The sequence below is a fragment of the Bos taurus genome, chromosome 9, assembly GCF_002263795.3.
Source record: "Bos taurus isolate L1 Dominette 01449 registration number 42190680 breed Hereford chromosome 9, ARS-UCD2.0, whole genome shotgun sequence".
In the NCBI taxonomy this organism is placed as follows: Eukaryota; Metazoa; Chordata; class Mammalia; order Artiodactyla; family Bovidae; genus Bos; species Bos taurus.
In genome coordinates, this window is record NC_037336.1 from 96,338,107 (window position 1) to 96,353,827 (window position 15,721).

The following is a 15,721-nucleotide window of genomic DNA, read 5'->3' on the forward strand; positions in this document are numbered from 1 at the left end:
CAGAATATAAATTGACAATACAGACATGCTATAACTAAAATTGGACTGTAGCTTTCCAGGCTCCTCTGTCCATGGAATTCTCCAGGCAAAGATGCTGGAGTCATTTCCTTTCCCAGGGGATATTCCCGACCCAGGCAAATTCTTTACCATCTGAGCCACCAGGGAAGCCCAATAACTAAAAAAAGTTGGAAAGGAAAGAGAGAATGTTGGAGATGGTGTGATACACTGATTTTCTCAATACTTTTTCCAGGAAAAAATATATCACTAAAAGCTAATAAATTAAGTAGTTTTTAGGCATATTTTAAGAGATGAAGGCAAACAGTAAAAACAAGGATATTATTAACTACAGCCAGTGCATGCGGGGATGATTTGAGGAGAAAGTAAAAATACACTAATTTTAAAGTTTTTCATAATAGTTAACCAATACTATTTAAAGAAATAGAGTATTAAGTATATTCTCAAACCTTCCAAATTATCAGAAAAAATACACATAACCAACACAAATTGAGAAATAAAAGACACAGAAAACAATAAAAAACATGGCATGTGTTGAAATATTTATAAAATATTAATAAACAGTTAATGACAGAATTAAGAACAAACATTTCTGATATTTAAATAAATATAAAAAGACTTAACTCCTTTATTGAAAAACAAAAAGGCTCTAATTTCATTATAAAGCAAAATCCAACAATTTGCTGCATAGTTGCAGTATAACTTTTCCTCAGAAATGTTGAGAAGCAAGAAATGCACAAAAGCAGGGGGTTCCCCAGTGGCTCAGTGGTAAAAAATCCACTTGCAGTGCAGGAGACTCCGGAGACATGAGTTTGATCCCTGGGTTGGGAAGATCACCTGGAGGAGGAAATGGCAACCCGCTCCAGTGTTCTTGCCTGGAGAATCCCATGGATGGAGGAGCCTGGCAGGCTGCAGTCCTTGGGGCCGCAAAGAGTCAGACACGACCGAGCGCACAGCACACACCTACTGGCTAAATGGAAACAAAAATGTAGCAAGAACCACAATTCTATCAGACAAAGTTGAATTTATGCAAAAATGTATTAAGACAAAGAAGACCCTAAATCGTAGTTAAGAGAGAATCCACAATGGTTTCACAGGATAGTTTTACAAAATATTTAATTAATAGAAAATGTCAGTGATCCACAGTTCTAGAGTATAGGAAAAGAAGGAAGTTTTTAAAAAAATTGTTTATAAAGCTCTCATGATGTTGGTGTCAAATAGCAACAAAAATAAAGGAAATGAAAACTACAAACATTATTTATGAATGATAAATTCAAATCCTAAACAATGTATTATCAAGCAGAAGAGTGGAGCACATTAAAATAATAATACATCATATCTAAGATGGGTTATTCCAGGAATACAAAGATAGCTTAATATTAGAAAATCATAGTATAGTTCATGCTAATAAATTAAAAGAGAAAATTGTACTCTTTTCTCCACAGATAAAAGAGGCATTCAATAAAAGTCAACACCTATTTTTGTTTTTTAAATCTCTCAATAAACATGGATAGATAATTTTTCATATAGTTTTCTCAGTATGTTTTCCAGCTAAAAAGAAAGATATTATTGAAAGCTGGTGAATCAAGTAAATTACAAAGCATATTTAATGATTATAATGGCAAACACTAAATAAATAACTAAGCTGAGGTCATAGAGAGAGACTTTGGGAAGGGAAGAAAAATGTTCTAATGTTATAATTACTCATTTTAGGGAGTAAGAAATTGTGCAAATGGATGTAATAGAAGAAGCTTAAAAGGATAAAACTTTTCTTGATTTATTGTTCCTGATTTAACCATGCCTTCGACCCAAAGCTCAAGATTATTTACAGGAATACCCTGAAGTAGCTATATTCATATAAGACAGAATGATTGAAAACTATTGTCAAGGATAAAGAGATCATTTCAAGTAGACAGTTTCCTCCCTAGCTTTCTTTGTCCTTCATTTCTTAATCTCCTCTCTTTATCCTTCTCCGTCCCTCTATGTGAAAGCAAAAACTCTATTCAGACCAACCAGTTCTCCAAATCTCCAGACCATTGTTATAATCCAATTCTGACATTCAGTTCAGTTCAGTCATTCAGTCCTGTCCGACTCTTTGTGACCCCATGGACTGCAGCATGCCAGGCTTCCCTGTCCATCACCAACTCCCAGAGCTTGCTCAAACTCAATGGTATCATCGAGTTGGTGATGCCATCCACCCATCTCATCCTCTGTTGTTCCCGTCTCCTTGTGCCTTCAATTTTTCCCAGCATCAGGGTCTTTTCCAATGAGTCAGTTCTTCACATCAGGTGGCCAAAGTATTGGAGTTTCAGCTTCAACATCAGTCCTTCCAGTAAATATTCAGGACTGATTTCCTTTAGGATTGACTGATTTGATCTCCCTGCAGTCCGAGGGAGTCTCAAGAGTCTCCTCCAACACCACAGTTCAAAAGCATCAATTCTTTGGCGCTCAGCTTTCTTTATGGTCCAATTCTCACATCCACACATGACTACTGGAAAAACCATAGCTTTGACTAGACAGGCCTTTGTTGGCAAAGTGATGTCTCTGCTTTTTAATATGCTATCTAGGTTGGTCATAGCTTTTCTTCCAATGAGCAAGCGTCTTAATTTCATGGCTGTAGTCACCATCTGCAGTGATTTTAGAGCCCAAGAAAATAAAGTCTGTCACTGTTTCCACTGTTTCCCCATCTATTTGCCATGAAGTGATGGGACTGGATGCCATGATCTTAGTTTTCTGAATGTTGAGTTTTAAGCCAACTTTTTCACTCTCCTCCTTCACTTTCATCAAGAGACTCTTTAGTTCTTCTTTGCTTTCTGCCGTAAGGGTGGTGTCATCTGCATATCTGAGGTTATGGGTATTTCTCCCGGCCATCTTGATTCCAGTTTGTGCTTCATCCAGCCTGGCATTTCCCAAATTAGCAACCTCCCTCCTGGAGTTCATTCATTTGCTATAAGGCCCATAGAACTCAGGGAAGCACTTACACTTTCTCATTTGTTATAAAGGTTATAAACAGGCAACCAGAGGAAGAGATTCACAGGCAAGGCTAGCAGAGTCCCAGCACAGGCACTTCTGTCCCCCTGGAGCTGGGACGTGCCTTTCTTTTAGCACGTTATGTAGGCGCGGTTGATGAAATAATCAGTGATTTTTTTTTTTAAAGAATATGTATTTATTTATTTTTGGCTGTGCTGGGTCTTCGTGGCTGTGCTTGGGCTTTCTCCAGTTGCTGTGAGCAGGGGCTACTCTCCTTCAGGACCACGGGCTTCAGGAGTTGCAGCACACAGACTCAGTATTGTGGTGTACGAGCTTGGTTGCTCCACAGCATATGGAATCTTCCCAGACCAGGGATCGAACCCATGTCCCCTGCATTGGCAGGTGGATTTCTATCCACTGTGCCACCAGGAAAGTCCAGTCCTCAGAGATTAATCCCATCTCCAGCCCCTCTCCCCTCCCTGGAGGTTGGGGAATGGGCGGTGTAATTGCTGTAGCGTAAGTTTACCATTTGGAACACTGATTCACAGAAATGTCATCTTTTTTGGTCTCTGTATTTTACCAGGAACCTTGGCATGATGGTGTGTTCCTCCCTGTGTGATTTGGGTGGGGTTCTCACCCCGTTCCTGGTCTTCAGGCTGATGGAGGTTTGGCAAGGCTCGCCGCTCATTTTGTTTGGTAAGACTTCATGACACGTCTATTACTTCTTATTCACAGCCCAGTGTGAATAGTCGATAACTACTGGATGAGTGAATGGTACCCCCAGCGAGTGTACAGAAGGGAAGGATGGTGCCTGCCCTTTCATTGTCTCCTGGCTCCTCTGTCTTGCTTCACGGGAAAGATAAGATGCCGTTCTTATAACATGGGCCAGAGGTTTATGTCCTGTGGCTCTGGAGTCCAATAATTCCTTCTACAGAATAGAGCAGGAGAGCGTTTTTGACGTAGCCTCCTGGTGTCCTGTGAATGTGACTCCCAACTTCGGTGAACTTAACATGTGAAGATCCTAGGCTGTCACTCTTCTGCTTCCAGATCTTAACAATCGACAACAGGCACACAGGCACAGTGGGAATCCAAGTTAGTACCTGGTTTGTTACTGATTATGTTAGATTAGAGGAGGAGGAGGGAACTCATCCACTTCTCCCCAGACCTGCCACTCAGCAGAGGGCAAAACCACTGTGCACGTGTGGAGAGCTGCCATGTCTGGGCCAGGTGAGCCCATCAGGGTAGGGTGGGGCGGGAGTGGATGCGTAGCGAGAGAGGCCACACTGCCCACATCCGCATCAGCTGGGCTCCATGTCGTATGTGTGTAGTAGCTGTAATATACACTGTATAGGTTATATATGGGTGCCCCAGGCGGCGCAGTGGTGAAGAATCTGCCTGCCAGTGCAGGAGATGCGGGTTCAATCCCTGGATTAGGAAGATCCTTTGGAGGAGGAAATGGAAACCCACTCCAATATTCTTGCCTGGAAAATCCCATGGATAAAGGAGCCTGGAAGCCTGCAGTCCATGGGGCCACAAAGAGCCAGATATAACTGAGTGAGCATGCGTGCATAGTTTATATTATACAATTATATAATATATCATATTACATTATATTATATATATAAATATAATAAGGGCTTCCTAGGTGGTGCTAGCGGTAAGAAACCTGCCTGCCAAGGCAGGAGACATAAGAGATGTGGGTTTGATCTCTGGGTTGGGAAGAACCCCTGGAGGAGGGTGTGGCAATCAATTCCAGTATGCTTACCTGGAGAATCCCATGGACAGAGGAGCCTGGTGGGCTACAGTTCATGGAGTCTCAAAGTGTCGGACAAGACTGAAGTGACTTATCCTGCATGCACACGTGTATATAATAGTTGCTACATATATACTTTATACATAGTTACAAGTCAAAATTGAGTTTCCTATCGTTCCCAAGGTACCTGAATCGATAACCCCCCTAATATTTAAACATCAGTTGCTCTAGAACTGTATTCTTAGGTAGATGTACTTTGAGGCTTTCTGGGTAGCTCAGCTGGTACAGAATCTGCCTGCAACGCAGGAGACCTTGGTTGGATCCCTGGGTTGGAGGAGGGCATGGTAAGTAACTACTCCAGTATTCTTGCCTGGAGAACTCCATGGACAGAGGACCCTGGTGGGCTACAGTCCAAGGGATCACAAAGAGTCAGACACGACTGAGCAACTAAGCACAGCACAGGTGTACAAGGAGGGAAGTGTTTCCTTTCTTACTCTGCCATTTCCCCCGTTATCGTATCACTTTTAATTTTCTAGACAACGCTGACTTTTTGAAGTGGCCCTCGCTCATGTATTGCCTACGCATCTCTTTAGTTAGCTATCATCATCTGTAAAAGGTGTTGGCCATGCTCTAACGGCTCCATGTTGAATCTGTCTCGTTTGAAGCGGCCTTGGGGCTGGTTGCCGGGGGAATGACGCTGCTTCTTCCGGAGACCAAGGGGGTCACTTTGCCAGAGACCATCGAGGATGCCGAGAACCTGCAGAGGTGAGCGCCGGCCACTGGGGGACCCAGAGCCCCATGTTAGACTTGCCCTCCCGGTTATGAACACTCTCCATTTCCTGTCTCCTGGGAGAGCTTTACAGGTCTTGTGCGGCCTTTTATCACCCCCAGAGCTGCTGCAGACAGAAACACAACGCAGTGACTACTGGCTAAAAAGGAAAGCAGGGAGAGCCGGAGTGTATGTTTTTGGTTGGCAGTCACCTGCTCTAAACCGCGAGATGCAAGGTTTTGTTTGTGATGCTGACCATGCGGAGCACCACGGCCCCTAGCTCACTCCAGAGTTGCTGGGAGCTATTTTTAAATCAATCTTCTGTCTTTTTTGTGACTGTTGGTTCAAATTCCTTAGTGACTTTCTTCACAAAGAAGAATGACTTAAAACCTTCACTCCTGTAACAGGGACAAGGGCTTCATTGGAGTCTCAGGTCCTACTCTTAGAGGCACCAAACAGGAAAGGGAGAAAAAGTGTCCGATGATGTAGTCATTACAGGCTTGGCTCTTGGATTCTATGTAAGGACCCATGTGTCCCTGGAAAGTAGAGCGAAGAGACTCTGGGGACTCATTAAAGCTTAGCTTCAGTCCAGGGGCAGCCACCTACTCGGCCATGTGACCTTGGGAATATCATTGAACCCTCTAACCTTCATTTCCTTGCCTGAAAAATAGCCACAATAATTCTTAGTTGAGAAGTGTGCTGTGAAAATTCAATGAGGTTAAGTAGGTGACAACGACTTATCCACAGCCCGGCACATAGTAGGTGTCCAACAAACCTTGGATTCTTGCCATTCTTCATGCATATTGTGTGATTTCCTCGGTGATTCTCAAATTTACTCGGCAGAGGAGTCACAAATGGAGCTCGCTAAAATGCAGATTCCTAGGCCTTTTAGGTTTTGGACTTCATAATTGAATGGGGGAACCTGATCTTTTCATGACGATCAATACCCGTCAGCGCGCCTCACTTTGAGAAATTCTTCATCTCTCAGTACTGATAATGGACACACACTCTATGTGAACTGTAAGCACATTTTGTCGTCTGTGTAGCAGACACACACAGCTACACGTTTGTCCTTGATGACAATGTCTTCCTCTGGCCCCAAGGAGTAGACACATATAGCTAAGGCTAACTACCTGATTTTGAAAAGTTTCGTTATAATTTGTAAATAGACACTTGGTCATCTTTTATGATGCTGTGTTTGTCCCTTCACTCCATCATCAGAGCCATTCCTGCCCGGCCAGGGGAGGCCAGGGCTTCTGCTTGGAGCTCCATGCCGCCATGGACACCCTCTGTTCTCGATAATGTCCTTCACTATGTATAATCACCACTTATTTCATTATCTGTCTTCTCTGCTATACGAATTTCATAAATAGAGAGATCATTTCAACTGATACCTTCTTGGGACTTCCCAGGTGGTCCAGTGGCTAAGACACCACGCTCCCAAAACAGGGGGCCCGGGTTCAATCTATGGTCAGAGAACTAGATTCTGCAACCAAGATCCCTTGTAGCCAAATCAATGATTTATTTAAAAAATGATACATTCTTCCCTACTTTCCAGGAAACAAGGTCAGGGATTGGGAGTGATGGGAGCTCTGGCTAATAGATGTCACACTGCGTCAACTTCACTGAGTTTCAGGTGCCCATCCTCGCAAAACCCTGTGAGGCAGCTGTTGTCATTAGCTACAGATAAAGGAAATTGTGCTAGATACCCCCAAGCCCCAGCTTCAAAATGGAATGCTGACTCTCAGGGGATGCTGTGAGACAGAGACACAACAGATGCTCTGTGGAAGGGCCAGCAAACCCTTTCTGTAAAGGACCAAGGAGTAAATACTTCCGGCTTTGGGGACGTGCAGTCTTTGTCCCTAGGTTCTGTCCTTTCAGAACGAAAGCGGTCACAGTTCATAAATGAATGGGCGTGGCTGGGTTCCAGCACAACTTTATGTATGGAAGTTGACATTGAGATTTCATCCAATTTTCAAATGTCAAGAAATAATATTTAACATTTGACTTTCAAGAACTATTTAAAAATGTAAGAAACCATAGCAAAACAGGCAGAGGACCAGAAACTATCCACCCGAGGTCTCTGCTGAGCCTGTTCCTCTTCATCACCTGCTATGCACATTCTCACCTTCAGAGACTTATTCCCAGGTGAAACTTTGCAACAGATTCTTAAAAAGCCATTATTGATATTAACTTAAAAACTAGAAAAGAGATATTTATTTCTTTGGCTGCATCAGGTCTTAGCTGTGGCAGGCAGGATCTAGTTCCCTGACCAGGGATCGAACCTGGGGCCGCGTGCTTTGGGAGTGTGGAATCTTAGCCACCGGGCCACCAAGGAAGTCCCTATTGTAACTAAAATTTTTCTTTTTGGTCACTGCAGGAAAGCAAAACCCAAAGAAAACAAGATTTACCTTCAGGTTCAAACATCAGAACTCAACACACAGGCAGCCGAGAGAGATGCTTCGCAGGGGACCGCGCAGCAGAAGTGAAGACCGAGTTCTCACCCTTTCAGAAGCCCTGAACGCTTCCTCCCACCTGCCTGCCCTCAAATCAATATCAGTTCTAGAGAAGGCTAACTGTGCTTTGCTCTATTTTGTTTTCTTGAAGTCTCGCAAAGCTCTGGCTATCTTTTATCTACTTATCTTCTTTAGTGAGAGCTATTGGTGGTTAGCAAGTACTTACTTATCCAAAGTATTTTGAAAGCCCAGTAGCATTTAAATACTGTTAGACCAGAGGCCTCTGTCATTGGCTTCCTAGAATAAGTAGTGCTTTATTCACTCTCTGAAAGAAAACGTCTTTGTAGGCATCATCTTGGCAAAAGTATTTTAGCATGCAGGCTCCTTGGAGGACTACTGGTTTATGAATATGGTGACTCTTCCAGCCAACTCTACCCTAAGCATGCTTATACACTCGTGATGGCACAAAACAGGCTCCTTATTCCAAGATCAGAAGGTCTATAAGAATTTTGGGGGAAAGAGTTTCGGCGACCCGCATTTTAGGAATGCCTCATTCTATTTCACTCCTGCTTTTAGTTCTTATTTGTGATTCTAGAAGGTGACCTCATACGCCAGCAATGGAATATCACAGTGAACATACAAAAAAGGAGTTCAGCTTACTTTTTATAATTTTTTAAAGAAATGTTTTGACTTCACTGCATGGCATGTGGGATCTTAATTCCCTGATCATGGATTGAACCCATGTCCCCTGCATTGGAAGCGTGGAGTTAACCCACTGGACCACTGAGGAAGTCCCAAGTTCAATTTACTCTGAGTTAGTAGTAACTGGCGGAGTAGGCAATGGCACCCCACTCCAGTACTCTTGCCTGAAAATCCATGGATGGAGGAGCCTGGTAGGCTGTAGTCCATGGGGTCGCTAAGAGTCAGACATGACTGAGCGACTTCACTTTCACTTTTTACTTTCATGCATTGGAGAAGGAAATGGTAAGCCACTCCAGTATTCTTGCCTGGAGAATCCCAGGGATGGGGAAGCCTGGTGGGCTGCCGTCTATGGGGTTGCACAGAGTCGGACACGACTGAAGTGACTTAGCAGCAGCAATAGTAACTGGTTCAAGTTCTAGTTCAAGAAGTGATTTCAGTTCTTAGAGAAAACAGAAACTTTGTTTATTTTAAAAGTTCTTTATTCGTGAGACAAACCACAAATGAGGACCCTTCAGAACACACTGTGGGAGAAAAGATTCGAATGCAAATTGGAAGCGTGATTGAAGACATGTGGTATTGCCTTATAAACACTCCTGGCCAGGTTGGCTAAGCCAAGGGACGGCCTCGTGGACTCGTGATATTGGGATTTCATTCTGGGCAGCACTGATCTTCCTTTGAGAGTGAACATGAGCTAATTGGAAACCTGAAACTCTGCCATTGGTAAAACAACAAAAACAAAAAAATCAACTAGATTCGAATTTTTTAAATTATAAATAAATAATAACTAAAACAAAACCACATCTGGGGCGCATGGAGGGGACCTAGTGCTCCACTTCAGCTTCTCCCAAGCAAAGCCCCGATTCTGAGTCTTCTCTTTCTATCACAGTTATACTCTTTACTGGTAGCAAATATGTTAATTGCAGGCTTTGAATCAGTTTTTCAAATGTGTATTAAAAAATACCCTCTCTAATTTTCCTTAGAATCTTGGGCAAAGCTCCTGAAGAAGGCTTTAGACGGAGGTTGCTGTTTTTTCAGTCTCTAAGTTGCATCTGACTCCCGGCAACCTCATGGACTGCAGCATACCAGGCTTCCCTGGCCTTCATTATCTCCCGGAACTTGCTCAAACTCATGTCCATCAAGTCGATGATGCCATCCAACCCTCTCATCCTCTGTCACCCCCTTCTCCTCCCGCCTTCAATCTTTCCCAGCATCAGGGTCTTTTCCAATGAGTCAGCTCTTTGCATCAGGTGGCCAAAGTATTGGAGCTGGGTTATTGTTAAAAACAACAGTAAAACCCCTGATTTTCTTTCTGCTTAGAAGACATGTCTGGACAAAGTAGACACGTGGTTCTGGGAGAGAAGCAGGTCACCCTTGAACATCACAAGGGTTTGGATCAGAGTGAAGCCTGTCTGAAGGAGTGCTTCTCTGGCATCCTGGGAGCAGCTTCTCCAGGGCACAGGAGGAAAGCCGTGTGTCAGGAGGGGACATTGGGCCCCCGACTCCTCGCTGTAGCTACAACAGAGCCAGAGTCATTCCTTCAGGGGTCGGTGGGTGGGGGTGGGCCACAGAAGGCAGGCGGACACTTAGAGTGCCTGGGAGGTGTTACTCAGGCCTCAGGAAGCAGGCAGCTCCTGGAAAGAACATGGCAGCCAAGCATCCCCAGGCCTACCTGGAAGAAGTCTTGTTCCTTCAGCATGCATCTACTGAGCACCTGCTGTATGCATGCCTCTGTCATCTTGGCCCCTTAGAGAACCGGAAGGAAGCTATAGATGTGCTGGGACCAATGCCCACATGAGGACTCACAGTAGAAATGAAGCCTTTGTGAGGTCATTTCAGTCATCCTGTTGGACGTGGAGGAGCAGCACAGCCAACCTCAAAGGAAGTGGAGGGATGAGAGGGTCTCGACATCAGCTCCCCAGCATGCCCCAGTTTCCTGCAGTGTCTAGAGCCCCACGTTTAGAGATTTCTCCCTGCAGGTCTTGAAAGCTAACCACTGATGAGACAGAGGAAGCAATGGGGGCGGGGCTGCCTGCCTGGTAGGACCCAAGGGGTACAGGTGGGCGGGGCCAGTGTCTACAGAGGGCGGGTGATTGCAGGACAGGACGCGTGCTCCCTGGGACACAGCGTGGCCCTAAAGTGGCAACGTTATGTCACAGAAGGGGACCCAACCCTGGAATGAGCCGAATTTGACTCCCATGCCTCCTCCACCATCTGCTGATTTTATGGCCTCGTCCCAGCTCCAGTCCACCTGGTCCCCACATCTGCATGGCCCAGGGGACCTTCCGAGCTCCAGCTGGAGAAACCACTGAGCCATCCGACACTGCAGTCCCTGCACTGGTTGCTAAGGGCAACGTGTCCTATTTCCACCCCACTATGTCTCCTTTCTGCAGGTGAAGGTCCAAAATCTGATATTTCAAGACATTGGTAGACTTCCCTGGGGGTGTGTTAGTCTAATGCAGTGGTTTAAATTTGCCTGTAACTGAAATCTCCCAAACATCTGAAGCTTAAACAAGATAAGAGTTCTTGCTCACATTGAAGAAATTCAAGGCTGTCTGTCCGGCACTAGTTGATGGCTTGGGGACTGGTTCCGGTGCCACCATCTCCTTGCTATGCTGGACAGGGCTCCCCAGGACCCAGGTGGCTGCTGGGGCACACCCATTGTACCCACACCCACTGCTGGGGATGGAGCCAGGCCCCACTGCAAGGGACAGGGCACATCGGGGAGGACACTTCCTGGAAGAATGAGGACTTCAGATAAAAACTAAGTCTGAGAAACACAAGATTGCATTTCTCACACATTTGAATTTCGTGGCCTGAGAACTCGTGAAGTGATGCCATAGACATCGGTCTGCAAGTTAACTTTCTTCCATTACAGCCATGTGGGTCTGATTCTTTGTCATGACTGTACAGTGATGCATTGAGCAAGAGAATTTATTCAACTACTACAGTTCCTAGAATTTGGTCGCCTTCACTGGAAATCAGATGACAGTGTTTTTTTTTGTTGTTGTTGACTCTCCTTCCCCATCCTGCTTTGCCACATTCTCTCTGCGTGGCCTGACTATCTTTGGAGTGGCCAGGCTTTCCCTCCTGGACAGTCCACAATCTAGTCCTGCCCTATCAAGCATTTTGTGAGCTAAACACATTTTTCTTGCTGATCCAAATTCTGTTTGTCTCATCTTACCAATTCACTTTGTTCTCTCTCTCTTTCTCACACATTTCACATGGCATATTATGTTACATATGAAAATCACCCCAAACATACAAGACTGCATGTAAAATTTCTTAGCAGGTACATTTTCCAAAATTCTCCAAGTGAGGATTCAACAGTATGTGAACTGAGAACTTCCAGATGTTCAAGCTGGATTTAGAAATGGCAGAGAAACCAGAGATCAAATTGCCAACATTTGCTGGATCATAGAAAAAGCAAGAGAACTCCAGAAAAACATCTACTTCTGCTTTACTGACTACACCAAAGCCTTTGACTGTGCAGATCATAACAAACTGGAAAATTCTTAAAGAGATGGGAATACCAAACCATCTTACCTGCCTCCTGAAAAATCTGTATGCAGGTCAAGAAGTAACAATTAGAACCGGCCATGGAACAACAGACTGGTTCCAATCTGGGAAAGGAGTACATCAAGACTGTATATTGTCACCTTGGTTATTTAATTTATATGCAGAATACATCATGCAACATGCTGGACTGGATGAAGCACAAGCTGGAATCAAGATTTCAGGGAGAAATATCAGTAGCCTCAGATATGCAGAATATACCACCCTTATGGGAGAAAGCAAAGAAAAGAGCCTCTTGATGAAGGTGAAATAGGAGAGTGAAAAAGCAGGCTTAAAACTCAACATTCAGAAAACTAAGATTGTGGCATTTGGTCCCATCACTTCATGGCAGATAGATGGGGAAACAATGGAAACAGTGACAGACTTTATTTTCTTGGGCTCTAAAGTCACTGCAGATGGTGACTGCAGTCATGAAATTAAAAGATGCTTGCTCCTTGGAAGAAAAGCTGTGACAAATCTAGACAGCATATTAAAAAGCAGAGACATTACTTTGCCAACAAAGGTCCATCTAGTCAAAGCTATGGTTCTTCCAGTAGTTATGAATGGGTATGAGAGTTGGACCATAAAAAAAGCTCTCTGAATTGATGGTTTTCAACTGTGGGTTTGGAGAAGACTCTTGAGAGCCCCTTGGACTGCAAGGAGATCCAACTAGTCAATCCTAAAGGAAATCAGTCCTGAATATTCATTGGAAGGACTGATGATGAAGCTGAAATTCCAATACTTTGGCCACCTGATGTGAAGAACTAAGTCACTGGCAAAGACCCTGATGCTGGGAAAGATTGAAGGCAGGAGGAGAAGGGGACGACAGAGGATGAGATGATTGGATGGCATCACCAACTTGATGAAATGAGTTTAAGTAAGCTCCAGGTGTGGGTGATGGACAGGGAGGCCTGGTGTGCTGCAATCCATGGGGTTGCAAAGAGTCGGACACGACTGACCAATTGAACTGAACTGACATTTTCCAAACATCTCAGTTAAATTTTTTGCTCTGTCTTAGCTAAATAACTCCCCTCCCACTAGGTACTTCATTGTTCTTGTTTAATCCCTAAGTCTTGTCTGACTCTTTTGTGACCCCAAGGACTGTAGCCCACCAGGCTTCTCTGTCCATGAGATTCTCCAGGCAAGAATACTGAAGTGGGTTGCCATTTCCTCCTCCAGGGGATCTTCCTAACCCAGGGATTGAACCTGTGACTCCTGCATTGGTGGGCAGATTCTTTTCCGCTGAGCCACCGGGGAAGCCCACTAGGAACTATACTTACCTCTCAAATGCAAACAAATGTGTTCTGACCTTCTGCCCTTAGAGGGATGTGGAGGGAGGCTGCTGTCCCCTTGGGAAGTGACCTTGTATATCCCAGGAACCACGTGGCCTTTTCTTTAGCAGATATACCTCCCTAGGTCCTTTTGGGAATGAAAGGTGAGTTGGGAAGGTGATAAGAAAACAAAGAGATGGCTAACCTGTAACTTGTAAAACTGGAAGCTCAAAGCTGCCTTCTAGGGTAAAAATGGAGGGACAAAGGGCGTCTTTAGAAGAAGGGAAGAAAGTTAGAACAAAGATGTGGAGTATAGGGCACATCTGAGCACGTGAGCCCCGCAGAAGTCAGGCAGTTCCCATGTCCCACCCACCACCTCCTTAACTTGCCAAGAGAGAAGCACGGACACGAAAGACGGCTGTGTGTCCTTCAGCTCATTCTCAGTTATGACAATGACAGTGTGAGGTCTGTCGTATGCCTCCTCTCATCCCACCCGCAACACGCTCCACCGTTTTCCCCCCAGCAGCCTGAGAACAGAAAGGATGCAGTTGCCAAGTGGCCCTGGAGGTACACAGCACCTGCTTTTCACCACCCTGACTGCTGATGTCTGGTGGAGTCTCTCCTGGCTCCAGGGGGGTATCATGGGGTATTTCAAGAGCTAACGAACAGCTGAGATGAGAACTTGGTGATGTATGGGCCTTTTCTTTAAGTCTGATTCTAGTTTTGTTTGCACGTAATCCTGGAAGGAGGGTCTGGACTTTTAGAGGATCACACCTGGTCATTCAGTTAGCCTCGTTCAAAGAAACCCCAGTGTCCATCTGTTAAGGAAACCACTAACTGAAGCTGCCCACCCTGGCCAGGCACCATAGTAAACCCCTTACATGAGCTATCTTAAACAGGAGGTCCTGGTGAGGAAAGTGGAACCAGCAAGCGACCACCGACGGGAAGAATTCGGGAAGGATCCAAAGGAGACACCAGTCCAAAGTCCTACCAACCTCCCAGAATCCACCTCTCTGGGATCCTACCAACCTCCCAGAATCCACCTCTCTGGAATCCATCTTGGTGCCACCAGGAAGGACCCTGAGTCAGAACGATTGGCCAGAGACAACCCGGAAACTAATCCTGTCACCATAAAACCCGAGGCTGTGAGCCACATAGTGGAGCGGTCCTCCTGGGTTCCCTTGCCCTCCTGCTCTCTACTCAGGTGCCCCTTTCCAATAAAGTCTTTGTTTTATTGGCCTGTGTGTCTCCTCAGACAATCCATTTCTGAATGTTAGACAAGAGCTCACTCTCAAGCCCTGGAAGGAGTCCTCCTTCCGGTAGCACGTCTATGCTTCGGGGACCCTCTCATTGTACTAAAATGTTCCTCCCCTTCCTGGGAGGATTTCAGGCCCTTCAGCCTCCATCTCTATGACTTCTCCTCCAAGTGCTGACGTCCCCTCTGATTCCAGACACCAGTGCCCATGATCCACCCTTTGCAACTTACTGTCCAGCCCAAACTCCTGACCTCTCTCTATCTGTTCAGAGAAAGTTTGGTTTTTATCTGCTTTGTTATCATAGTCCCAGACATTAATATTCGTGATAAAATCTAGAATTGCTCATCATTAAAAACCAAAGCAATATTGTAAAGCAATTATCCTTCAATTAAAAATAAATTAAAAAAGAAAAAAACACCCCAAAGAATCACAAGGAAAAATCAGAGTAATTCATTGCACCAAAAATGAAATCTCTAAAAAAAAACCCATATAACATTTGAAAGGCAAAAAAAAGTAAGTGTTCTTTAAACATTTGCTAATTGATCTGTGAACGGCAAGCTTTTGTGGCCTAATCTTGGTCTCAGTCCAAATTTGAATTTTTGACTAGTTGTCTTCAAAAGATTTGTAATTTCACTCAGAGCTGAGGCTCCCTCTGAGGCCTCTCTGCTGCTGTCAAAACCCGTCGGCCCATCTCATGTGCACTCGAGGCACCCAGATTTTGGTCTCCTATACAGTTTGTCTAAAAGAAATTAAGATCCTGGGAAGAGCTGCTGTGGCTACACCTAGAGACAAGGAAAACCCAGACTTCAAAAGTGGGAGGAAACGTTTTTGCCGAACAACAAAGACTGTCAGAGATGGTTAAGGTCGTGTTCAAGAGACAAAGATGCCTACAGTATGGAGGGCTCCTCACGGCCCAGCAGGGACAGTTTCAACATCATCAAATTGTAGTAATTATAGTCTGTTGAAACCAGCTGAGA

At 44.7% G+C, this 15,721-nt stretch overlaps 1 protein-coding gene across 5 annotated transcripts in view; it reads left to right on the plus strand.

Annotated features, from left to right (window-relative positions):
- The window catches only part of SLC22A1 (solute carrier family 22 member 1), a 43,529-nt gene extending 28,801 nt beyond the window's left edge, over positions 1–14,728 (plus strand). The window contains exons 9-12 of one of the 5 annotated variants that reach the window (XR_009495780.1): positions 3,569–3,681; positions 5,404–5,503; positions 7,888–13,094; positions 14,388–14,728. Coding sequence is in view for 3 of the 5 variants with exons in the window: in XM_015472927.3 (XP_015328413.1) it covers positions 3,569–3,681; positions 5,404–5,503; positions 7,888–7,996 (322 nt within the window). In the remaining 2 variants the exon portion in view is untranslated. Of the gene's footprint in view, positions 1–3,568; positions 3,682–5,403; positions 5,504–7,887 lie in introns of all 5 variants that reach the window. The other 4 variants (XR_009495781.1, XM_015472927.3, NM_001101098.2 and 1 more) reach the window with 4 other exon arrangements.
- Positions 14,729–15,721: the final 993 nt, after the last annotated feature.